General features: G+C 57.9%; 1 protein-coding gene across 5 annotated transcripts; it reads left to right on the plus strand.

Annotated features, from left to right (window-relative positions):
* Positions 1-438: 438 nt before the first annotated feature.
* EPN1 (epsin 1) lies at positions 439-23,058 on the plus strand. 5 transcript variants are annotated; one of them, XM_010387061.2, is made up of 11 exons: positions 439-732; positions 3,782-4,155; positions 12,079-12,328; positions 15,911-16,035; positions 16,336-16,410; positions 16,909-16,992; positions 18,782-19,085; positions 19,683-19,793; positions 19,947-20,033; positions 22,018-22,275; positions 22,440-23,058. In XM_010387061.2, exons 2-11 carry the CDS (start codon positions 3,928-3,930, stop codon positions 22,646-22,648), a joined length of 1,731 nt encoding a protein of 576 aa, XP_010385363.1. In that variant the 5' UTR covers positions 439-732; positions 3,782-3,927; the 3' UTR covers positions 22,649-23,058. The 5 variants fall into 5 exon arrangements, with proteins under 5 accessions (XP_010385363.1, XP_010385362.1, XP_010385361.1 ...); XM_010387060.2 differs by having other exon boundaries at positions 3,806-4,155; XM_010387059.2 differs by having other exon boundaries at positions 3,826-4,155.
* Positions 23,059-24,523: the final 1,465 nt, after the last annotated feature.

Genomic DNA, 24,523 nt, shown 5'->3' on the forward strand with positions numbered 1-24,523 from the left:
TGTGTGTCCAGTGTGTCCGAGCCTCTTCCTCGGTTCTGGGCTTGGGGGGCGGTTCCCTTGCAAACCGTGGGCCCCTGACTGGGACGCCCTGGTGCCGGCGCCGGCACCCTCGGGGCCTTCCCTGCTTGCGCGGTGCGCTCCTCGGGGTCGGTACAGGCATAGTCCCGGGGGGCGTGAGGTTCCCGAGTGCTCTCCCACCTCGCCGACAGGAGGGAGGGTGGCCGAGCGGGCCGGGGCGGGCGCGGCGTGGGTGCGCCAGGAGCTCCGCGGTTGCCGCCAAGCCAGCTTGAGGGGACCCTCGGCGTCCGGTGAGCACCCCGCGGAGCCCCCACGGCAGTGGGTGGAAATGACGTAAGGCGCCTAGCAACGGGGACCAGCGCGCCGGAAGTGATGCCTTCCAGGTTGGCTTGGCTGCGGAAGCGACTCCCGCCAGGGCGGGGCGCGGCACGGGAGGGCGGGGAAACCAGCAATTTCCGCTTCCGGTCCGTCGCCCCTTTCGGTTGCTTCCCGTCTCCTCGGCGGCTCCCCTCCCCCGCCCGGCTCTCCGCGCCCCTTTTGGGCGGCGGGGCGGCGGAGCCGTCGGCGTGCGGTCCCCCGTTGCGTTCGTGAGTGCGCCCGTGGCGCCTCCTGGTCCGCCGCCCGGGGCCCGGCGCACGCCCCGCGACACCGAGGCCGAGCGGGGCAGGGGGCTGACCGCCATGACCCCCCAGAGCCCGGCGTGAGGGGGCCGAGGTGAGCGCGGGGCGGAGCGCGGGGGACGCCGGCCCACCTGCTCCGGGTGTTCGGGCCTGGGCCGCGGCGTGCGCGGGCTCGCGCCTGGCCAGTTCTGGGTGTCTCTGGCGGCCTTTGTGTCTCTGCTCCTGTGTCGGCCTTGACTGCCCCCGTGTCGGTTGTCTGTCTGTCTCTCTCGTGTCTGTCCGCGTCTGTTTCCCGTGGGCCTCTGCCTGTGCCTGTTTCAGTGGACTTAGAAAAGGGTTTGGAGATAGGAGTGTGTCTGTGTGTCTGTCCCGGGTCTCTTTTTCCTCTGCCTGTCATGCCTGTCTGTCAGGATTCTGTTTGTGTCTTTCGAGTTTCTGAGTCTTCATTTCCCTAGGTGTCTCTAGCCCTTCCCTGCGGGCTTTTCTGCCTATGGTGCAAATCTTACCCCCGCCCCGTCTTAACATCTGAGTTTTGCCCCCATACCTATCACCTCCAATCCTGAAGTTTCTTTCCAGGAGTCTGTTCCCTGGTCTAGAATCTGCCCCTTTTCCCCTGTTTTCTGAGTCTCTGGTGTGGTGGTGAAGAGCCCCAGCCTTGGATTCAGAGGCCCGGCTGTCTGCTAAGCTGTGTGGTATTTGCCAGGTGATATTCTCCAGCTCCAAACCTCAGTTTCCTAGTCGTAGGAAATTCGTAGTTCGTAGGCGTTCATAGTTTCTGCATTATAGGGCCCCTGTGCACGTAAGTTGAGGTGATGTTTGTGAAGTACCAGATGGTATCTGACACATAGCAAGTGTGTAATTACTGGGAGCTCTGGTTTTTGTTATTACAGTGCTTAGAGATTTTTACACAGTCCGTGTTAAGATATCGGTCGGTTATTTGGGAGTACTCCTTGGAGAACTTTGCCATATCCTTTGTATTCTTTTTAATCTAATACTTCTCTTGGAATCAATTTAATTTGAAATACGGTCTCATTCTAAGCAGTATCTGAGAAATCTTAGCTTTGATGTGCTAGTTGGGTATTTTTTTCTAATGCACGCCAAATAGGTACACAGCATTAAGGTAGTGCATTTTCTGCCGCCACCCTTTGGAACTGTTCTGTTTTTTTCTCTGATAATAATAGCAGCCAGTGTTATTGAGCGCCTACTATCTGTGGGGCACAGAGCCAAGCACTGTATGTACCCATCTTATTTAATCAACCGGCCTGCCAGGTAGGAATTTCTTCATTTCAGAGTTGAGCAAACTGCATCTCAAGGAGGTTGGCGCTGCAGGTAGCTGATGTGGCCAGGATTTGAACTCACATTTTCTATTCTTTGCCATTAGATTCCGTTTTTCTTGTCTCTTACTTCTCGCCAGGTCTCTTTTTGTTTCTGGGCCTCTGTCTTTCCTCCTTGGCCTCCTGCCTCCCTGTCTTCCCATGTTCTTGTATCTGCTGTTGCTTGTATCTTTCTCATTGTGTCTCTGCCTAGCTCCTTCTGCCCGGGTTTGGGTTTCTGTGTGTCTCTGTCCGGGTCTGTTTCTATTTCTTGTCAGTCCCCTTCTCTGTATTACATCATCTCATCATCTTAATGTGTCAGGCTGGGGCTCTTTTGGGACCCCGGAGAGTTTCTTTTTAACTAGCTACATCTGTCTTCAGGTGCCTGGCTCTCTGGTCTGAGTTTGAAGCAGAGGCCGGCCTCTGTCAGTCATCCCTATCTCCCCTGGGCTTACATCATGGTGGGGCTTTGAAAATCTCCCTCTGTGGCTTGTTGGAGCCGCATAGACCGGTGATCAGAGCTGGCTCTGGAACCAGGCTGCTCCAGGAGTATGGTGTGTCCCTGGGCAAAGGGCTGAACCTCCGTGTCTCCAGTTTCCACCCTGTGAGGTGGCTGTGAATCATGGGGTTGTTCCAAGGATTAACTGAGTTAATACATGTAAAGCGCTTAAAACAGTGCCTGGCATGGGATACGAGCAGTGTGAGTGTCTGCTGGTGTCATCATCGTTTGCTTGATTCTCCTTCTGTTTCTCATCACCAGTCTTGGGATGGGTTAATTTAATCGAGGTTAATTTAAAAGTATGAGTTTTGGAGTTCAGGTGGGCCTTGGTTTGAGTCTGCCCTGCTATTCCTGGTGTGTGACCTTGGTTGAGTTAGTTAACCTCCAGGAGCCCAGTCTCTGCATGCAGTATTGAAAAATGTAATGTCCCTCTTGTGCTGAGTGAGCACCTGGCACACAGCTGGGACCCAGGCAGTGGGGCTGTTAGGTTCCTTATCTCTCCTGAGCCCTGGGCTTCCCCTATCCTTGGGATGTCTGGTCTTCTGGCTTCCCCGGTTCTTCCTGCCGCTCTGGGTTGGCTCCCTGCTCCTGCCCCTGTCTTTAATCCCTTCATCCTTCATCAGCCTTCTTTCTCATGTGTCCTTGTTTTGCTGTGGATTCCTGCCCGCTCCATCCTTGTTCCAGAGGTCTGTCCTGTCCTCCCTCTCCACTTCCTCCTTGCATGGTTTACGGAATGGTTTTTCTGGGCCAGCTTCTTTGCTAGGAAAAGCCACGTCCAGACAAACATGTTCTCTGCCCCCATGGGGCCTGTGGGTTGACCTGAGCTACAGAATCAGACAAAAGAATATAAAATCAGGAGGGAGGCTGGGTTTACTGATGAGGCTCCAGGGAAAGGTGACCGTGATGTTTGGGTGTGGACCTGGGAAGTGTAAGCAGAGCACTTGGGGTGAGTGGACATCCCTGGGTGAGGAAGAAGGAAGAGCGCATGGGCAGGACGGAGTGCCTCTGGATGTGCCGCCAGTGTTTACAGGGCGTCAGTTCCCTGGATGACCGCACGGAGCCCCATTTGACGGAAGAGAAAGCTGAGGTGCAGGAGATGGCAGCCCACCCAGGGTGGCCTGGCCAGGAACTGGCTGAGCCAGGGTGTGGGGCTGTGATGTGCCACTGCATATACTCTGCCTCACTGAGCAGGGGCCCCAGCAGGAAGGAGGCAGCCTGTTTGAGGAACTGAAACATGGATGGGGTTACTTTGAGACCTAGAGGTTAACAAGGGACGGAGCCTTCTGGGCCACAGTTAGGAACTCATCTTTGACCCTGAGGGCTCTGGGCAGCCCATGTCCCACTTGTGTTTCCAGAGGTCCTGTTCCTCTCTCAGATGCGGTGACCTGCCAGCGCCTGCCGCAGCCTTCGTCCGGGAGTCGCCGCGTCTCTCCACGCATCAGGGGCCCTGTGCCCCTTGCTGCTGCAGCCAGGCACCATGTCGACCTCGTCCTTGAGGCGCCAGATGAAGAACATTGTCCACAACTACTCAGAGGCGGAGATCAAGGTTCGAGAGGCCACGAGCAATGACCCCTGGGGTCCGTCCAGCTCCCTCATGTCAGAGATTGCCGACCTCACCTACAATGTCGTCGCCTTCTCGGAGATCATGAGCATGATCTGGAAGCGGCTCAACGACCATGGCAAGAACTGGCGGCACGTCTACAAGGTCAGCGTCCCGCTCTCCTCCCCAGGCAGGTGCAGGGGCTCAGGCGGGAGGGCAGGAGCCCATGTTGTGCACCCTGCCTGGGATGGCGTCCCGGTTCTCAGGAGGAGCTGTAGAAGAGCAAAATCTCTCTTTTTGTTTAATGAAGGCAACGAACGTAAGGCGAAGAAGTTTGGAGCCTTGTGGTTAAAATCTGTTTTTGAGTGAGTGGTGCATTCGTAAGATTCATGTGCTGAGGAGGCCTGAAAGGGCCACGGTGCCCATCTCTTCTGTGTGCCCAGATACCCAGTTCCTTTCCTCAGAGAGCCAAGTTTCCGCTCTGGGCCCCGTCTGTGAATGCCCCTCAGGCAGATGTGTGCTCCCCGTGGCACAGGCGATGCCACGCTGGGGATGAACGCTGAAACAGTGTCGTGTTCTCACACTCCTTGTCAGACTCAAAAGCCTGCATACCGTTTGCTGGCATCGATCCGACTGGGAGAGACAGGACCATAGGGATGGAATGCAGATAGCAGGTTGGTGCTCGCCGGGAGTTGGACGGGAGGGGTCACCTGCAAAGGGCAGCACGAGGACATTTTGGGGGCAGCGGGACTGTTCTGTGCCTTGAGTGCCGTAGTGGCTTCATGTCCTGTGCATTTGTCAGAACTCAGACTGATGTTAAAATGAGCGAGTCTTACCATATGTAAATGAGACCCCAATTTAAAAAAGGAAAATGAGGCTTTATCTTAAACATTCCCTATCAGGATGTAAAAGATTTGCCGCCTTTTTTTTTCTTTTACAACTGCAGAACTTTCAACTCTATGGATTGGTCATCATTTATTTAACTAGTGACTTGTTGATGGATTTTTTTGAAAAGGGTTTTGCAGTGTTTTAAGAATGAGATGGCCGTGAATATCCTGGTACCTTTGCTGTTTTCTAGAACTGGAGTTGCTGAGTCAAGAGACTCGTGCATGTGTAATTTCGGCAAATGTGTCCAAAGTGCCCTCCATGGATGTGGCCTAGTTGCTGGCCCTGATCCACTGACCACACACGCAGATCGCAGGTTTTGGGCCAAAGGGCTCGCGCCTGTGAGCAGGACTCAGCGAGTGGGTTTTCAGTTTGCTGCTCTTGGGGTCCAGGGGCCTTAGCATCCCCACCTTTGGTCTTTGGTTACTGGGTTACTGTGTTCCTCGTGTTACGGCAAAGTGGCCAAGGGCGTGGGCTGGGGCCGGGTTACTCTCCCAGTGGTGGGATCTCGGGCTCGTCCCTGAATCTCCCTCTGTGAGGGCCCGTGGAGTTGATTCACGTCCGACTCGGGTTAGGGGCTGGTGAGTGTTAGACAGCTGCTGTTGCGGTCCATTGGCAAGCATCTGCAGAGGGCCCGCTCAGGGTGTCTTGGTGCACCAGACCTGCAAGGCTCCACCCTCATGCCCTTAGACCTGGGCCTTTTCTGGGCGAGGTCCCCGTCCTTGCTGATTTTTGAGACTTCTGCCCAGGTGAGGGCAGTTCCCTCCCCTCACAGGTGAGGAGGCTGAGGCCCAGAGCGCTGCACCACTTCCACGTGGAAGCAGCGTTGAGGCTCGTTTCCTGTGACTCTTTTTCATGCCCAGCCCGACACACCAAGATTGGGTTGAGTCATAGGTTGAATCAGTTATTGGTTATTTACTGTGAAGGGCTGGGTGGCGTTTGTTTAGTTGACGATCTTGGAAAAGCCTGGGGGTGCAGGGGAGCCTCTGTGGAGGCAAGGAGGAGGGGCGGGGCTAGAGGGGCAGGTGGGGCCGGAGGGGTGGGTGTGCAGAGGTGATAAATCCAGAGGGGCCCTAGACGCAGATCCTTCCTGGCTAGTGGCCAGAGTGATGCTGCTGGGGGCAGAGACAGAGTGGCCTGTGGGCAGGGCTGGCAGGTGCCAAGGCCTGAGAGTCTGCTGGGGAGCATGCGGTGCTGGTAGCCGCGGTGGACGGCGGGCAGGGCAGGAGAGGGATGTGGCCGTCAGTGCCAGGCGGGGCTTGGGCTGCTTCCTAAAGGAGGTGGGAGAGCCTCCATGGGGAAGCAACTTGATTTTTTTTGTTCATGCCGCACTTTTGTCCTGAGGTTGGTTACCTGTGGGCAGCCTCTTGCTGGACGGTGCTGGGGACCCAGCCCTGATCAAACCTGACCCCGACCCTCAGGCAGCTCCCAGGTAGGTGGGAGTTGAGCCGATAGGTTGGCGGGTGCCATGAAGGAGGGAACACAGCACAAGGCTCTGCAGGCCTCAGGCAGTCAGGGCAGACTTCCTGGAGGAAGCAGCCAGCCAGTCACAGGTCTTAGCCAGCCTTTCTAGCCTGGTTCTTTCTAATAACTTTGTAAAGGCAGATTTACTGAGGTATAATTTGCACACAATAAAACCCAGCCTTTCAAGATAGAGTTTTCTGGGTTCTGACAGATGCACGTGTTTCATAATTGTCATCACAGCCAAGGCATAGAAGGTTTTTGTCACCCCCAAGACCTCCCCTGTAGTTTTTGCGGCCCCTCTGGGACCCTCCCCAGGCCTGGCTGTTCTTGCTGGGTTCACCATCCTCACAGCATCTCTTGATTCTTGGGACTCTCCTTTCTGTGCTCCCCACAGCAGAGTCTGGGCGCCGGCCTTTTTCTTTGAGCTTGGGGATCCCCAGCCCATGTGGCTGAGGTCGTGGGGTTCCTGCTCCACCCTGAACTGCTGATTCCTCACACTGACGGTGGGGTTCAGCCTCACTACCCCTGGGCAGGGTTGATGGTGTCTGTGGAAACCTGCTCTGGTTGCTGCTTGTGCTGCCTGCTGGATGCTGTCCTGAGAGCAGCTTTGTGAGGTCAGCACGTGTCACTGCTGTCCCTGCTGTGGCATGTGCTGATAGCTAAGCATAGGCACAGGGCAGGGGTCCAGGAGGGGCTCCCTGCGTCCACGTCTAGCCAGCGCCTCCCCTCTTGGATGACCACTTCTGTCCCGCAGTCCCCTTCTGGAAGTACGGGTGATGAGGACGACCCCACGGGCCCTGAGGCCCTGAGCCACTGTGAAGCTGCTGTGCGCCCTCTGACCCTCTCCGGAGCCCTCTGTGCTGACCTGTTCCGGCATGAGGGCGGGTCCTCTTGCTTCCCACCATCCCTTTGCCACATGGTCTCATCTTGTCACTTCACCCCAGGTGGTGGGTTGTGCAGGAGCAGTCTTTCCACTTTGATGGATGGGGAAACTGAGGCCCAGAGATGGGAGAGGTGGGGCTTGGGCCCGTCTGTTCAGAGCCCAGGCTGTCCCACCCTGTGGCCCTGCTGGCTGGTACTTTGTGGATCTTACTGTCCCCGTGGAGAAGGAGGGTGGTCTGTGGGGGCCTCGCGGGCCTGGCTCTGCACGGCCTCCCTGCGTGGCCTTGGGGATGAGTCTTGGTGAGTAAGGGCCAGCGTTTATTTGGTAACTTGTATGTGTAGCACACATAGGTTCTCATCAAATCCACAGTTACCTGGTGAAGGAAGTTCTTTTCTTCCTTTTTCTCTGTTTTCCAGATGAGGAAACTGAGACACAAAGGAGCTCAGCTCTACCACGCAGGATGTGGTAGAGCCAAGAGGAGTCCCGAGCCCACCCTCTGGACCCTGTGTGGAGCCCCGAACACCCCCTCTGGGTCCTGCCCCGAGCCCACCCTCTGGGCCCTGCACTGCCACCTCAGTTCTGAGGAATGCAGGGTCTCTCAGTCTTGACTTTAAACCAGGGGTCAGGAAAGTACAGCCCACTGGTGAAATCCCACCCACAGCCGTTTTTGTAAAAAAGTAAAGGAACACAGCCAGGCCCATTCATCTGTGGCCGTGGAGTAGTTGAGACAGAGAGTATATGGCCTGAAAAACAAATTTTTTCATCTGGCTCATTACAGAATGTTTGCTGATTCCTGTTTTAAACTTTATTTCTGCATTGCAGCATGTCCTTGATAAAGCTACCTTTAGCATTAAAAAGGACTATTACTTTATGCATTTGGCCACTGCTTTTTGTTTGTTTTTAGAAAAGCAAAGGAGAAACAACTTATTCTGCAAACTTTTTTTTTTTTTTAACTTCTTTAGAGACAGGGTCTTGCTCTGTAGCCCAGGCTGGAATTCAGCAGTACAATCATAGCTCACCGAGCCTTGACCTCCTGGGCTCCAGGCATGGTTGAGGAATAGCTGGGACCACAGGCACATATCACCATGCCCGGCTAATTTTAAAATATTTTAAAATTTTTTGTAGAGATGAGGGGTCTCACTGTGTTGCCCAGGCTGGTCTTGAACTCCTGGGCTCGAGTGATCCTCTTGTCTTGGCATCCCAAAGGGCTGGGATTAGACGTGAGCCACTACATCTGGACCACTTGCTCACTTCTAAAATAAGGTTTTAAATTTTTGATTAAGGAATTGCATACTAAGCACATCATGAATGTCTAACATATTGGACACCTGTGTAGCCTTCGCCTAGAGGGAGGTAGAGGATGCATCCAGCCTTCCAGGTTCCCTCAGGAAACCCGTCTCCTGCGGGCACCGTGTCTGACTTCTGTCTGCCAAGACTGTTCTAGAACTTTATATACAGGGAGTCACATGCGTGGTCTTTTGTGTCTGGCTTCTTTTGCTCACCATCAGGTCAGCAAGGTTGACTGTGCTGTTGCATAAAGCAGTTGTTCATTTATTTTGAGAAAGAGTCTCACTGTTGCCCAGGCTAGAGTGCAGTGGCGTGGTCTTGGCTCACTGCAGCCTCCGCCTCCTGGGCTTAAGCAATCCTCCAGCCACAGCCTCCCAAGTAGCAGGGATGACAGGCACGTGCCACCATACCTGGCTCATTTTTTGTTTTATTTATTTATTTATTTATTTACTTACTTAGAGGTGGGGTTTCACCATGTCGCCCAGGATGGTCTTGAACTTCTGGACTCAAGTGATCCACCCACTTCAGCCTCCCAAAGCACTGGGATTACAGGATTGAGCCACTGCACCCAATCTAATAAGATTAAGTAATAACCTTATTATTAAATAATCTTATTAAATAATGTTTGTTTAATTATTCTTTCTTATTTATGAGACGGAGTCTCGCTGTGTCGCCCAGACTGGAGTGCAATGGCGCGACCTCAGCTTACTGCAACTTCTGCCTCCCAGGTTCAAGCAATTCTCCTGCCTTAGCCTTCTGAGTAGCTGGGATTACAGGTGCCTGCCACCACACCTGTCTAATTTTTGTACTTTCAGTAGAGATGGGGTTTCACTATATTGGCCAGGCTGGTCTCGAACTTCTGACCTCGTGATCTGCCCACCTTGGCCTCCCAAAGTGCTGGGATTACAGGTGTGAGCCACCGTGCCCAGCCTATTTTTTGTTTTTTCTTGAGACGGAGTTTCGCTCTTACTGCCCAGGCTGGAGTGCAGTGGCGCTATCTTGGCTCGCTGCAACCTCTGCCTTCCAAGATCAAGTGATTCTCCTGCCTCAGCCTCCTGAGTAGCTGGAATTGTAGGCGCATGCCAGCACGCCCAGCTAATGTTTTGTATTTTTAGTAGAGATGGGGTTTCACCATCTTGGCCAGGCTGGTCTCTAACTCCTAACCTCAGATGATCTGCCTGCCTCGGCCTCCCAAAGTGCTGGGATTACAGGCGGGAGTCACTGTGCCCAGATATGTATTTGTTTCATTTATTGATTTATTTTATTTATTTACTTATTTATTTTTGAGACGGAATATTGCCCTGTCGTCCAGGCTGGAGTGCAATGGTGCGATCTCGGCTTACTGGAACCTCTGTCTCCTGGGTTCAAATGATTCTCCTTGCCCCAGCCTCCTGAGTAGCTGGGATTACAGGTGTGCGCTACCACACCCAGCTACTTTTTTGTATCTTTAATAGAGATGGGGTTTCTCCATGTTGGCCAGGCTGGTCTCAAACCCCTGACCTTGTCATCCACCCACCTCGGCCTCTCAAAGTGGTAAGATGACAGGTATGAATCACCACACCCGGCCTTATTTATCTATTTTTAAATGGAATCTCACTCTGTCTCCCAGGCTGGAGTACAGTGGCGTGATCTTGGCTGACTGTAACCTCTGCCTCCCCCATCCAAGGGATCCTCCCACCTCAGCCTCCTGAGTAGTGGAGATGACAGGTGTGCACCACCATGCCTGGCTAATTGTTTTGTATTTTTAGTGGAAACGGTTTCACCATGTGGCCCAGGCTGGTCTCGAATCCCTGACCTCAGGTGGTCACCTGCCTCAGCTTCCCATAGTGCTGGGATTAGAGGTGTGAGCCACCACGCCTGGCCTGGTTTATTTTTTATCAGGGCATGTGGTAGTCCCACTGTGTGAGTGTACCATAGTTTATATTTGCATTTCACTGTGGGTGGGTTTTCGCACTATTTCCCACTTCACAATCTTTTTAGCTGCGATACCAAAGTCCAGAGAGCTCTGGAAACAAAAGTGTTTCATGATCCATTTGGCACAAAGTCTGACCCAGACTGAAGTGAGGTCGTTTATGTGGTGTCTGCTGGTCCCGCAGTAATGTGGCTGTTGGCAGGACTCTGCCTGGAGCGTTCTCTTATGTGTTGTATGTGCATTGTTTTCCTAGTCTGAACTCAGGAAAATTCTGAATTCCAGAACATAAGGGTCCCAGGAGTTGTGGACCTGGGACTGCCTCTTGGCTTAGGGTGTGATAAAGCATAGAAATGGCTTATCTTCTTTCCTTTCTCTTTTCCTGTAAATACCTTGAGGCCGGTTAAAGACCAATCTCTGATTACACTGTAAATGCTGTTAACACACCTTTGAAAGGCCTTGCCAGAGCTAGGTCCAGCTGCCTCAGAGGGCGAGGAGATACGAATGGCCCTGGCATCTTTCCTGGCAGATTTCTCCTTGGTTCAGGCGGAGCTTAGCTGTGATAGCTGACTCTTCCCCTAGGAGCCCTGGGTGGGTTTCTGTGGCTCTGTGAAGGCCCTGGAATCACCTGCAAAATTAAAGGTGTGCCTTTTTCTGAGGTCAGTGACCAAGACACCCCCTGCAGAGCCTTAAGGGGGCCATGACCCCTCAAGCCCAGGACTTGAGCCTGAGCTAGGAAGAGCCACAGAGACCTTGGTCCCCCCGCCCCCACTATTAATTTCAACTTGTTGAGAGCAAGTTTGTTTTCATAGTATAAAATGCAAAACATACCACAGGGTGCAGATTGAACGATCATGTTCCCTCTGCCCTGTCCTCTTGCTCCTGGTGGTGTGGAACCTGGGTGCCCCTCCCGAGAGAACCCAGGCCTACGTGGGCCCTTGCGTGGATCTCTTCCCTTCTTGCAGAGGTGACAAGCTACTGCTCCAGGCTGTTAATACCAGCGTGAGGATTTACAGTCAGAAATACTGACACATTTCAAACTGAATACTAAGACCCCTTTCATTGTGATTTAACGAATGTGGTTTTCTTGGCCATGTTACTTTAGATTTTAGTTGTGGAGAAATAGGGCTCCGGGATGCCAGGTAATGCCCACGGTGGCTGTGGTGCCTGCAGCTGCCATTTCCTGTTTTATTTGGATTGAGATGGAGCTCCTGCAGTGTGCAGTCCTCTTCATACCGCACAGTTCAGTGGCATTCGGCCCATGCACAGTGCTGTGCGACCACCTCTGTCCAGCTTCAGAACTCCTTCATCGCCCCAGAGAGAAAACCCATAGCTTCAGGTGTTCCCTCTCCATGCCTCCCTCCACCCCTGGCAACCCATAATCCACTCTCTCTCTCTCTGGATTTGCCGGTTCTGGATGATTCATGTCCCAGGCCGTGTGGCCTACTGTGCTGGTGTCTGTCGCTGAGCGCAGTCCCTCTGCGGCTGCGCCCCGTCACAGCATGGGGCCGTGTCATACTCGGTGGGGACAGGTGGGTTGTGGGACTTGCACCCAGTCAGCTGCCCCGGGGCCTGGGCCGTCTCCAGCCCGCCTCGCGGTGCCTGCCCAGCGTGCTGACCGCCCAGCGTGCTGACCGGGTGTCCCTGTGCCTGCCCGCAGGCCATGACGCTGATGGAGTACCTCATCAAGACCGGCTCAGAGCGCGTGTCACAGCAGTGCAAGGAGAACATGTACGCTGTGCAGACGCTGAAGGACTTCCAGTATGTGGACCGCGACGGCAAGGACCAGGGCGTGAACGTGCGCGAGAAAGCCAAGCAGCTGGTGGCCCTGCTGCGCGATGAGGACCGGCTGCGGGAGGAGCGGGCACATGCACTCAAGACCAAGGAAAAGCTGGCACAGACCGCCACGGGTGAGCTCTCCCTGCATCCCCTGACGGCCTAGAGTCTGTCCTCTGCCTGCTGCGGCTCCCAGCACCCAGCCGCCCGCTTCCCTCCCTCCCAGCCAGGAGGGACTGAGGCATCCCCCTTTTCCTCTCCTCACCTGGGACCCTTGCTCTGGTCTCACTTGCGCCCTTTTTTCCCTTAGCACCTCCCATGCAGCAGCTCCGGGACCCTCCCTGCCTCTTGCCTTGTGCCCCGGGACAGGTCTAGAATTGGGAACTTTTATTTCACTTCCCCATAGCCTCAGGGCCTGAGGGCAGTCAGTGCTGGGGACAGGGCTCTGAGGGGACAGTCACACAGTGACCCCCGAGGGTGCCGTGCTTCTGTCTGCGCCGAGATGAGGGGAACATCGGAGAGGCAGAGGGTGGCCTGGAAGGGGCACAGAAGGAAGGCCAGAGCCAGGGCCTGCAGGTTGCACCAGGCATCTGGGCCTGCGTTAGGAGCCTTGACAATGCCTTCCGGAGGTGGAGGACTCAGTCTGGTGGGTGGTTACCAGCACTGAAAACAAAACTTGAAATAGTGCCTCCCACATCGTCAGGCCAAGATCTGTCCCACGAAACATTTCCAGTTGTGTGATGGGTGTGTGGGCCTTGGACTGTGCCGGAAAGTGTGATCTATGCTGGTCGTGGGCTCACAGCCGTGAAGAGACTAGTCCTGCTGCTCAGGACTGGGAGGGAGGCGGGAGAATGTCTGCGAGGCTCTTCTGCTCTCCAGGAAGAGTGGAGGTGCCTCAGTTAGTGGGGGTGTGTGAGATGGGGAAGGGCCGCTAGAGCACTGCCCTGGAGATGGAGGTGGGTCAGCCAGGCCGGCGCAGACAGCACAAAGGGCCTGTGGCCCCCATGGGGTCCGGCTCGAGGGACGGGACTTGTTTGGGGAAGTCTAGGCCTTCTGTTTGGACAGGTCTCATTTGGGATCACCGTTCAGCACCCATGGGGATACATGGGTGTGATGGGGTGTGTACGGCCCTGCCCAGAACTCCAGAGTAAGGACCCAGGAACTGGTAGACGGCATGAAAGCAGAGAGTGTGAAGTGGAGGGAAGAAGCTGGCGTGGTGTTGGAGTGCTCAGAGCTGGGGACACCAGGAGGGAGTGTGGGCGGCTGAGAGGGGCTGGTCAGCTTGAGGCAGGCAGGTGGGCGGCGGGGTTGGGGTGGACTGAGGAGGGACGTTGGCAGGAGCTGGGAGGAGAGCAGGAGCCTCAGGGAAGAGGCCTGAGGGTGGGAGATCCTGGCTCGGGGGTGGTCAGACTCTGTGCAGGGCCAGAGCCAGCGTCCTCTGCGTTGCTGGCCATGCCTTCCCATCCCAGCTGCCTGGCCCTGTCTGCCAGCGGTTGCTGGGAAGCGGCTGCGCCCCTCTGACACTCACCAAGGACTCGGGAATTTGAATTTCATGTAGTTTTCACATGTCTTTTTAAGAGTTTTCAGTTGTTATTTAATTTTTTAAGGGTACTCAAGTTTTCGCCCATCTTGGTGCATTCTTTTCATTTTTTCCCACCATTGAAAAATGTAGCCGGGCACGGTGGCTCAAGCCTGTAATCCCAGCACTTTGGGAGGCCGAGACGGGCGGATCACGAGGTCAGGAGATCAAGACCATCCTGGCTAACATGGTGAAACCCCGTCTCTACTAAAAATACAAAAAACTAGCCGGGCGACCTGGCGGGCGCCTGTAGTCCCAGCTACTCGGGAGGCTGAGGCAGGAGAATGGCGTGAACCCGGGAGGCGGAGCTTGCAGTGAGCTGAGATCCGGCCACTGCACTCCAGCCCAGGCGACAGAGCAAGACTCCGTCTCAAAAAAAAAAAAAAAAAAGAAAAATGTAAAGGTCTTTCTCAGACCTTCTCAGGCCAGCTGCGGCTGCCACTGTGGTGTGCTGGCCCCTGTCCTGGAGCGAGCTGTGTGGAGGGCTGTGGCTGGGGAGGAGGTTGGGGGCAGCTAGGGAGTGCGCCCTGAGACCCCCAGTGGGCGGGCAAGGGCCTGTGGTCCCCGGGCAGCACCGAGGCTGGGTGATCCGAGGCTGGGTGATGCGAGGCTGGGTGATGCGAGGCTGGGTGATCCGGTGATGGGAAGGCCCAGGTGTTGCTGGCTGAGTGCCGGTGTTACCTGTGATGTGGGAGGTGCGGCCCTCGGGGCTGCTGGGCATTGGATTTAGCCACCACCGGGCTGGGGGAGTTGGGGCATTTGCAAGGTAGAGGTTGGGCAATGGGGTGTAGATTCCCAGCACCCACACTGAGAGTCCTCAGAGCTTAGGAGGAAGTCGCAGGGGCAGGGAAGAGGAGGAGGGGCCACAGGAGTGTGGTCCTCCCTGTGCCCTGGCCTCACCTGTGCCCCACGCTGCCCTTCCATCTGCCCATCCCCCCAGACGGCCACTTACCCACCCAAATCTGTCAACCGCTGCTGGTTCTCTCATCCTTTTTCACTCATAACCCCAGATGGTCATCCTTTGGCCCCGCTCTGCCACTCACGTGCTCCCTGGGCATACCATGCACCCAGTCCTGCTGGGCACACTGCAGGGGGGCCAGCCTGGGGGCCCCTGAACCTGGTACAGGTGGGGCCACCAGACAGCTGCCTGCTGCAGCTCCAGGCGAGGGGAGCCAAGGCCTGCTCGTCAGGGAGAGGCCTGGGCCTAGGGTTGGGTGGCGACAGAAGTATAGAACACAGGTGCAAGGCGTCTTGGAGCTGGAGCGGACAGAACTTGCTGACGAGTGCACAGTGGTGGGGAGGGCGGGTTAGGAGAGGCAAGGTCCACCCTGGGGCTTTGGAGGCTGGGGCGATGGCCCCGCGCTCGGCGGGCCTGGGGCCTGGTTGGAGCCTGTTCTCTACACTGTGGAGGGGGCCTAGGGTCCACAGGCCTTGAGGGTGGAGAGAACAGTGTCAGGACAGAGTTTGAGGGTAGGTGAGGGTCACTGAGAGGATGCTGCAGTGGAGGCCGGGGATATCTCAGCACCCTCCTGGAGGGTCCGGCCATGCTTTCCTGTGTCCTCTCTCTCCCTTCCCCTCCTGCTCCTGGAACCAAGGGCTCCTTACTGGCCACTCCCCAACCCTGACCAGGCCTTGGATCCTGCCGTCTCAACAGACGCTGTTCTCCCACTCTGAATTCCAGTTGTTCCCTGCCAGAGCTATCATTCTCCACAAGCCCTGGACACAGAGGCCTGGGAGACCCGGGAGGAAGGGCCTCCCATCCCCCAGGGGCCCAGTGACAGACCCCAGGCACGCGGGGAGTCCTGGTGGTGGCAGGGCTCAGAGGTTCCTGGGGTTCCCCATCTGCTTATCAGACTGACTTTTGCTCTGGTCCTTCCCTGATGCCTGGCCCCTCCCATGGGTGGGGCTGCCTGCTGCCCCCACCCCTCTCCCCTGGGACCCTGCATCCCCACCCTTTCTCCTCTGAGCACCTGGTGTCTGGTCTCTGCCTCGGTCCTAGTCTTGGCCTTCAGAGGTTGTAGGGTGGGGGACTAGGGCGATGGGGTTGAACACAGAAGCCCCCGTCTGTCTAGGCTGTGGGGTTTCCTGTCTCTCGTTCCCTGGTCTGGGTCTCACGCGTTTCTCCCCTACCCTCCAGCCTCATCAGCAGCTGTGGGCTCGGGCCCCCCTCCTGAGGCGGAGCAGGCATGGCCACAGAGCAGTGGGGAGGAGGAGCTGCAGCTCCAGCTGGCCCTGGCCATGAGCAAGGAGGAGGCTGACCAGGTACTGGGCGTGCAGCTGGGGCTGTCTGTCCGCTACCCGCCTCCATGTCTCACCTCAGGCTGCCTCCCAGCCAGACGCGGGCCTGGTCCTCACTTTCGCTGCTCCACGTGCTGTCACTCGTCTCCTCCCCAGTCCTGCCTCATCCTCACCCCCGTCCCTCTGCGTGTCGCTCTCTGCCTGTCCCTCACTGGTTCAGGGACCCCAAGCCCTCTCTTCCTTTGACCCTATCTGACTCTGGCTCTGCCTCTGCCTCTGCCTCTGGCCCCTCCCACCATGCCCCTCACACTCTCTCTCCCCCAGCCCCCATCCTGCGGTCCCGAGGACGACGCCCAGCTCCAGCTGGCCCTTAGTTTGAGCCGAGAAGAGCATGATAAGGTCAGAGCAGCCTCCCTGTCCCTGCCTCTGCCAGGAACTCCCCTCAGACCAGCCCCATCGCCCCTTCCTAAGTCACCCCCCACCATCCTGCTGGGCTGGAAAGCCCACAGGCTCACGCATGTTGAAACCTCCGTACCTTCAGCCGTAGGATGTAGGACCTCAGGTCAGACAGAGCCTGGGTGGCGGCCAGCGCAGCCGTGCCAAGGTTGCTTGGGTGACCAGGGTCCCTTCCTCCCCCCAATGCAGGAGACACCACCGAGGCAGGTGCCTGTCCTCCCTGGGTGCCCCAGCACAGCACCCCACTCTCCTCATCCCCGTGTCCCACCTGACCTTTGACCCAGGTGCCCCATCCCCATTTCATACATTGTCCGCATTCCATCGAATCCTTCAGCCGCCTTCATTGGGCTGGGAGGGGTTGCCGGGGCTTCCGGGCTGAGGTGGCCTCTGCCTACGGCCCACGTTCTCACGTCTCCCTGGCCGCTGCCCATGCCCCAACAGGAGGAGCGGATCCGTCGCGGGGATGACTTGCGGCTGCAGATGGCGATCGAGGAGAGCAAGAGAGAGACTGGGGGCAAGGAGGAGGTGAGCGGGGCTTGTTCTGCCCTCCCTGCCCGCAGGTGTCCGTCCGTCCCCTGCTCACTCCTGCATGGCCAGGTCCCTGGAGCAGAGGCTGAAACACAAGGTCCTGGAGCTGGGCACTGGGTTTCCAGGCCCGGTCGGCCTCTCACTGCCTCTCCCTCCCCACTGGGCTGAGGCTGGTGACTGACCAGGCTGCCCTGCAGCCACCTTCTGTGGTCAGCACTGGCCATCCCTCTTCGGGCCGAGCACCATGAGGGCCACCCCCGGCCCACAGCTGAATGGGGAGGCCCAGAATAGGTCAACAGCCTGACATGGCCACAGGGAGGAGGGTGCAGGACTCACCCCTCTGTTACACTTTCTTGGGCACCTCCTTGGTGCCATGCCATGTGCTGCACACCAGGGCCTGTTGGTGAGCGAGGAGGCACGGTCCCGCCCTTGCAGACAGTGTTTCTGTGGCATTCCTGTGCTCTGCAGCGGAGTAGCAAACCCTCCCACAACCTTGCGCTTTCAGGTCACGCTTCAATACTTCTCTGTGACGGGGCCCGGCTGGCTGGTTTTGTTTCGTGTCAGAGCTGAGGTCACTCTCGCCTCTGGGCCCAGGGCGTCCACACTGGCCTTGCCCTCCAGCCTCCTCCCCTGGCCTCTCCCCAGTTACTAGTCTGTCCCGAGTGTCCTCACAGCACAGTAGTCGCTGCTGCCGCCCCCCAGGAGAGGCTCATCGGGCTGGGTTGGAGTTGGCTCCCCAGCCTGTGCACTGCTGTTGGTCTCAGCAGGTCCTGAGGCCAGCCCAGGTTTGAGGGGTGGGAACAAGGCCTCCTCTCCATGGGAGGTGACACATAGCTTGTGACCATAAGTGATAGGCACAGTGGGACTTTCTTGGTAGATGGAAAGCCTCTTTATGTTGGCCTCGGCCAAGGGATCTCTACCAGTGTCCCCCACAGCTCAGTGACCCCAGTAAGGGCTGCCCCGTTGGAGGAGCACCAGATCTCACCCATCTGTTCTCCTGCCCTGCCCTGGACTCAGCTCTTCTTCCCCTCCCATCCCCCCGGGGCCTTTGCCTCACGGTGCTGACTGGAGATGTGTGCATGAGTCTGTTGGGGGCACTTGCACTTTCTGAGACAGGGGCTCTGGTTAGCTGGGCCCGTCATGTGGCACCTCCAGAACACAGGACCTTGCATGCGTGTGCATGCGGCGTGGGAAGGCCTGCAGTGCGGTGACTGGGTGACGGCAGGACCTTGCATGCGTGTGCGTGTGGCGTGGGAAGGCCTGCAGTGCGGTGACTGTGGGGTGACGGCAGGGCAATGTAGGGGCATCATGAGAGGTGCTCAGGGTGACCTGAGTGGGGTTCACGGGGGGCTTCCCAGGGGAAGGCATGGAGCAGGGACTGGCGGGGCTGACTGAAGAAGGCACAGTGGGCAGAGGGAGGATTGAGCTGCTTTGGGTTGAGTGAGGGGAGGGCTTGGCCTCCATCCTCAGGGCTGGGCAAGGACCTGGGAGCAGGTGGGGTTAAGGGGCTGCCCTGGTGTGTGTGGAGAATGGATGTGGGGCAGGGTGTGGCCTGTTTTGGGGCTCCCTGGGGTGGGGGAGTGGGCAGGGGTGGGCCGACCCTAGGACGTATGAGGAGGGAGGGTGGGTGGTGTGTTTGGGGCCTGCCTCCCTCTTACCCCTTACGGATGGCTGCTGTCTGGACACCCAGGGCCTGGCCACCTCCCCAGCGACGGGTCCCAGCTTGGTCCCTGTCCTGGGCTTCCCACCACTTCTTCATGCTCCTTCTCTTCTCTCTCCCCCACAGTCGTCCCTCATGGACCTTGCTGACGTCTTCACGGCCCCAGCTCCTCCCCCAACCACAGACCCCTGGGGGGGCCCAGCACCCATGGCTGCTGCCGTCCCCACGGCTGCCCCCACCTCGGATCCCTGGGGCGGCCCCCCTGTCCCTCCGGCTGCTGATCCCTGGGGAGGTCCGGCCCCCACGCCAGCCTCTGGGGACCCCTGGAGGCCTGCTGCCCCTGCAGGACCCTCAGTTGACCCTTGGGGTGGGACCCCAGCCCCTGCAGCTGGGGAGGGGCCCACGCCGGATCCATGGGGAAGTTCCGATGGTGAGTGCGTGGCCTGCTTGCATGCGGCCTCTATGCCTGTGTGCACCTGTCCTTGGTTGGCTGTGCCCTTGGACAGGGACAGATGCAGCCAGGTGGCACTGGGCAGTGGTGGGGGCATCCTCGGTACAGGGGAGGGGTAAGGGAGGGTGTCAGATGAGACAGGACAGGGCGTGTGAAATTGTGCCTTGGAGGACATGGGGGTGTGCTATGGGGAGGGGATGGCAGCTCAGCCAAGGGGCACAGAGGCTGCGGCCAGGGCAGAGCCTGTGCGACGTAGGCATCTGGGAAGGGCGGTGGGTGGAGCTGGGAGGTGCGGGTGGAGAAAGGCCTGACACCTAGCTGGACAGGGGAGGGGTGGGGGAGCTGAGGGAGGGCTGGGTAGGTCTGGCAGAGGCTGCAGGGAAGCCCCGCACCCCAGCTGGGGTCCCAGGGGCAGAGCCTGGCCGTGATGCCCAGTTGGAATTTGAGTTTGTGTGCGGGAGGCCGGGAGCGAGGGAGCTTTTGTGTGAATAGCCACAGATTTAGAGGCAATGGTCCCCCCTGGCCATCTGGGCAGTCAAGGTTGTCAGCTCCTCATGCTCTTTTGTCCTCACCCAGGTGGGGTCCCGGTCAGTGGACCCTCGGCCTCCGATCCCTGGACACCGGCTCCAGCCTTCTCAGACCCCTGGGGAGGGTCCCCTGCCAAACCCAGCACCAATGGCACCACAGGTACTGCATTGGGGGTGGGAACGGAGCCCCGGGCGGGAGTGAGTGGGAGATGTTAGAGTCGAGCATCCTAAGGAAGGGTGGACGCCTGGACTGGAGGTGGGAGCTGAGGCGGGGCCCCAGGGAGAGGCTGAGCAGAGCATCCTGACCCCACAGCCACTGGGGGATTCGACATGGAGCCCGACGAGTTCTCTGACTTCGACCGACTCCGCACGGCACTGCCGACCTCCGGGAGCAGCGCGGGTGAGCCCCTGCCTTCCTTCCCAGCGGCCAGAGGGAGCCCCCTAGCTCTTCAGCCCTCCTTCCCAGCAGCCAGAGGGAGCCCCATCCCCGGCTGTCTCTGTCCCGCTCCAGGCGGGGCTGGCTGGACTTAAGGATGAAGAGTTGACTTGGGTAGAGTGGGCCAGAACCATCCACCTGTCTTTAAAAAGTGTGCATCTTGATTTTAGAGAAATTGCAGACTTAGAGAAAAACAGAATTCTTCTCAAGGTTTTCCACCCAAATGTCGACCTCTGACCTGTCTCTGCCTCCACATCGCTTGAGTGCCTTGCAAACTCTCCAAGTGTGTCAAAGAACAGGGACTGTCTTGTCCTGTGCAGTGAGCTGCATGGACAGAGGTTTGGAAGGCAGCCGAGGCTCCCCTTCCAGGTCCCCACTCGCTTGCTGGTGGCTCCAGGGCTGGCCAGGGTGCGTCCTCATGGGTGCTGCCTTTAGCTGCCCTGGCTCCTTGGGGTTTTCAGCTGGCGTAAGCCGGTGCCCGCCGCCTGTGACGGGCCCATCTGCTGAGTCCCTGAGTGGCTACTCCATCAGGAGTGTCCGAGGTCATTGTGGCCACTAGTGCTTCACCATGGCCCTCAGCTGGCACCTGTCTGTCCCAGGATGTGTCATGTCAGCCTGATCTCTTGGTTTTTTGTTTAAGTGAGCTGTTACTGAGGCACAGGTTGTGGTACAGAAACCTGTTTCCCCTGATGAAAGGCCGGCGGCTAGCGGGGAGTGAGTTGCGCCTGTACTCCCCTCCTCTCATTATCTAGGTTAACACAGAGCAGTCTTCCAGCCTGCAGTTTTCCTTCTTTTTTTTTTGAGACGGAGTCTTGCTCTGTCGCCCGGGCTGGAGTGCAGTGGCCGGATCTCAGCTCACTGCAAGCTCCGCCTCCCGGGTTCACGCCATTCTCCTGCCTCAGCCTCCCGAGTAGCTGGGACTACAGGTGCCCACTACCTCGCCCGGCTAGTTTTTTGTATTTTTTAGTAGAGACGGGGTTTCACAGTATTAGCCAGGATGGTCTTGATTCCTGACCTCGTGATCTGCCCGTCTTGGCCTCCCAAAGTGCTGGGATTACAGGCTTGAGCCACCGCGCCCAGCCAGTTTTCCTTCTTTTAGGCTCTTTTTTGTCCCATACAAATGTGTGCATTTTTTCAACGGTAGATAGAATTGTTAAAGCTATTTAAAAAGAGAATCAGGCCAGGCGCAGTGGCTCACGCCTGTAATCCCAGCACTTTTGGAAGGTCGAGGTGGGCGGATCACGTGAGGTCAGGAGTTCAAGATCAGCCTGACCAACGTGGCTGAAACCCCGTCTCTACTAAAAACACAAAATTAGCTGGGCATGGTGGCACACGGCTGTAATCCCAGCTACTCGGGAGGCTGAGGCAGGAGAATCGCTTGAACCCAGGAGGTGGAAGTTGCAGTGAGCTGAGGTTGCGCCACAGCACTCCATCCGGGGAAACGAGCGAAACTCCGTCTAAAAAAAAAAAAAAAAGACCTCCAGCCAACAGACGTCTTCACGCCGCCCTGGAACACGTGTCTGCGCTGTCTGTCCACTTGGAAGCTCCCACTGGGGCTGTGTACTCAAGGAGTGTCTGAGGGCAGGCTCCTCTGAGCCTGGAGGCGCCTGTGAACAGGCCCCCGCTGCCTTCCCCCATGGGCCTAGAGACCCTGGACAGCCCCTCCCTGAAGCAGTTGCTGCCTTGTGGTTGTCAGAGGGTGACACCTGCTTCCATCATCCCTCTTGCGTTTGCTCACTGGAATCAGACCCACCTTGTGGGAATCTGGGCTGACATGCAAGCTTTTGGCCTGGGCAAGCGTTGCTCCGCTCTGCACCTCAGTTCCTCTTTCCCGAGGCCTCTGGGCACCAGGCTCTTTGACGCACCCCCTATGATGGCCTATACTGCTCCCAGGTTGGAGCCTTGCTGCTATCTGCCCTGTCTGAGCCCCTCTCCCGGCTCCTTTCAGGAGAGCTGGAGCTGCTGGCAGGAGAGGTCCCGGCCCGAAGCCCTGGGGCGTTTGACATGAGTGGGGTCAGGGGATCTCTGGCTGAGGCTGTGGGCAGCCCCCCACCTGCAGCCACACCAACTCCCACGCCCCCCACCCGGAAGACACCGGAGTCATTCCTGGGGCCCAATGCAGCCCTCGTCGACCTGGACTCGCTGGTGAGCCGGCCAGGCCCCACGCCGTCTGGAGCCAAGGCCTCCAACCCCTTCCTGCCAGGCGGTGAGTGTGGGTCCATCACCTGCCCGAGTCCTCCCTGTGGGTTCCACCAGAGCAGGTGCCTCACAGGGCAGGGATGCTTTGCCCCTCGCCTGCACGTGCTGGATGGACACAGGTGAGCTGCGCCACTGACTGCACTCCGTGTCTCTGGTCTTCTCTTCCTGCAGGAGGCCCAGCCACTGGCCCCTCTGTCACCAACCCCTTCCAGCCCGCGCCCCCTGCGACGCTAACCCTGAACCAGCTCCGTCTCAGTCCTGTGCCTCCTGTCCCTGGAGCGCCACCCACGTACATCTCTCCTCTTGGCGGGGGCCCTGGCCTGCCCCCCATGATGCCCCCAGGCCCCCCGGCCCCCAACACTAACCCCTTCCTCCTATAATCCAGGGCGGAAGGGGGCCTGGCTCCATCCGGCTGCCCCATTCTGGCTCCCTGGGAGATCAGTGTTGTGAGTGCATGTGAAATGGGGGATCCCTGCCCCCAGTGCCCTTCCCCCTCCTGGGGCCCACTCACACTACACCCTCTTCCTTTCCCACCCCACCTCCCCGGAGAGAAACTGGACTTGGGGCCTGGGGAGGGGAGCTGGCCAGAGGAGGACCCCTTTCCCGTGGCATTAGAAGGGGGAGGGGCGGCTGGGGCCCCCACCCATTCCCCCTCCCTCCAAACTCTCAACCCCCAGTCAGTGTTTGAGCCTCCTTGTTCCCCTCACGCACCCCCCCACGCACCCTTGGTGAATCCTTGGTGATGATTTTGGCAACTTGGGGAATAAATGGCAATTCCCACGGGCTTGGCTCCCCCAGCTTCCCATCTGTGATTTCGCGTGTCCCCCAGAGCCCTTCATACGGGGACCCAGGGCTCGGTCCCATTGCTCTCTCGGGGGTGCCTGGGAACCAGCCCTTCTGTCTCAGAAGTCCTGATTTTCCTGACCCTTCCGAGTCAAGGGGTGGCTGGGTTGAGGGTGGACAGTGCGAGGCCTGGCAGAGCTGTAGCCCACGCAGGTCCAGGTGGGCAAGAGGCCACGCGTGGCCGGACGCCCCCAGTGCAGGAGGCCTCGCTCTTGTGTTGAGGGAACACTAGGATGAGGTCAGAGAGTGCACTGGGGTTCAGGGAGAAGAAGAATCCTGAGGGATGGCACATACGCAACACAGGTCACCATCGCCGTCACGTGGGCCCACCGCAAGCATCACTAATCCATCCCTGCATTCCTGGAAACCGGGTCAGCCTCTGTCGGCTGACCTGAGTGAACCACCAGGCGCCTCATGGTTGTCGTCTGTGCCGTTGTCCTGGGCTGGACCACACCTGATGGGATCATCCCTGAGAAGCCTCGGTCCGCCTTGTGAGCAGATGTTGCTGTTATCTCCAGGGGTAGGTGACAGCTTGTTGCAGGCCCCACAGCCAGGGCCTCAGTGACGGGGATCTGGCGGTGTCTGTTTTAAGTGGAACAGGCTGTTCTTCCATGTGGAGTCTCCCTCCATGATCCCCTGGGGTCAAATCCTGATGGCTGGGTTGGCTCCCTCAGTGACTCCGACAGCTCTTGTCTCAGAGGTGCTGGAGTGCAGGCTGTGTGGGGCCAGACCCCTGGAGTCAGACTTCTTGCCCCTTCTGCCCGGAGATGCTCTGGGCTCAGGGTGGGGCCAGATAGCTGTGTCACAGGGACACTTGCTGCTGTGGGTCGGGGTCCAGGGAGCACCCAGCCAGTAGAGGGTTGGAGGCCCTGAGAGGAACATGACTGCGGTGTCCAAGTGGCCTGGTGGCCACCCTGTGTGCCCCCTCCCTGGTGGACCTACGTCACCTGGGGATTGCAGAGCAAAAGAAGTGCCATCGGGGTGACGTGAGGTTGGGGTTCTGTTACTTGCTGTGAATTGGGTCATGACCTGTCTCGGAGCGTTCTCTGGTCTCCACTTGCCGCTGCAGACCAGGGTGTCTGGAGGGTGGGGGGCTTGATGAGGAATTGCTGACCACGCCATGCAGGAAGGGGTGGGGCCCAGGGATACAGGAACTTTGGGGTCAGCTGGTTACAGGTTCAGTTGCAGAGGAGCATCTCCCTTCCTTAGCCAGGGAGGGGAAGCCCTCTTCTCACACCCGGCCTGGGTATGTTGTGGGGGAGTCATTTCCCGGGAGGAAATGGCCGTGACCAGGGAATGGGGTGCCGTTCCTGGGCAGCAGCAAGCGTCCCTTACGTTTGGGCTCTCCGAGACCCTGCTGCTCTAGGCGGATGTGATGGGGGAGCCCCCCAGGGCATGGAGAGCCAGCCGAA

This window comes from Rhinopithecus roxellana, chromosome 12 (genome assembly GCF_007565055.1).
Source record: "Rhinopithecus roxellana isolate Shanxi Qingling chromosome 12, ASM756505v1, whole genome shotgun sequence".
Lineage (NCBI taxonomy): Eukaryota > Metazoa > Chordata > Mammalia > Primates > Cercopithecidae > Rhinopithecus > Rhinopithecus roxellana.

Bases quoted from the DNA above. Each gene is read 5' to 3' on its own strand.
- EPN1 (XM_010387061.2), top strand. From the start codon at position 3,928: ATGTCGACCTCGTCCTTGAGGCGCCAGATGAAGAACATTGTCCACAAC. The intron at 12,329-15,910 runs GTGAGCTCTCCC...CCTACCCTCCAG, and splicing joins GCTGGCACAGACCGCCACGG to CCTCATCAGCAGCTGTGGGC. The intron at 22,276-22,439 runs GTGAGTGTGGGT...CTCTTCCTGCAG, and splicing joins CAACCCCTTCCTGCCAGGCG to GAGGCCCAGCCACTGGCCCC.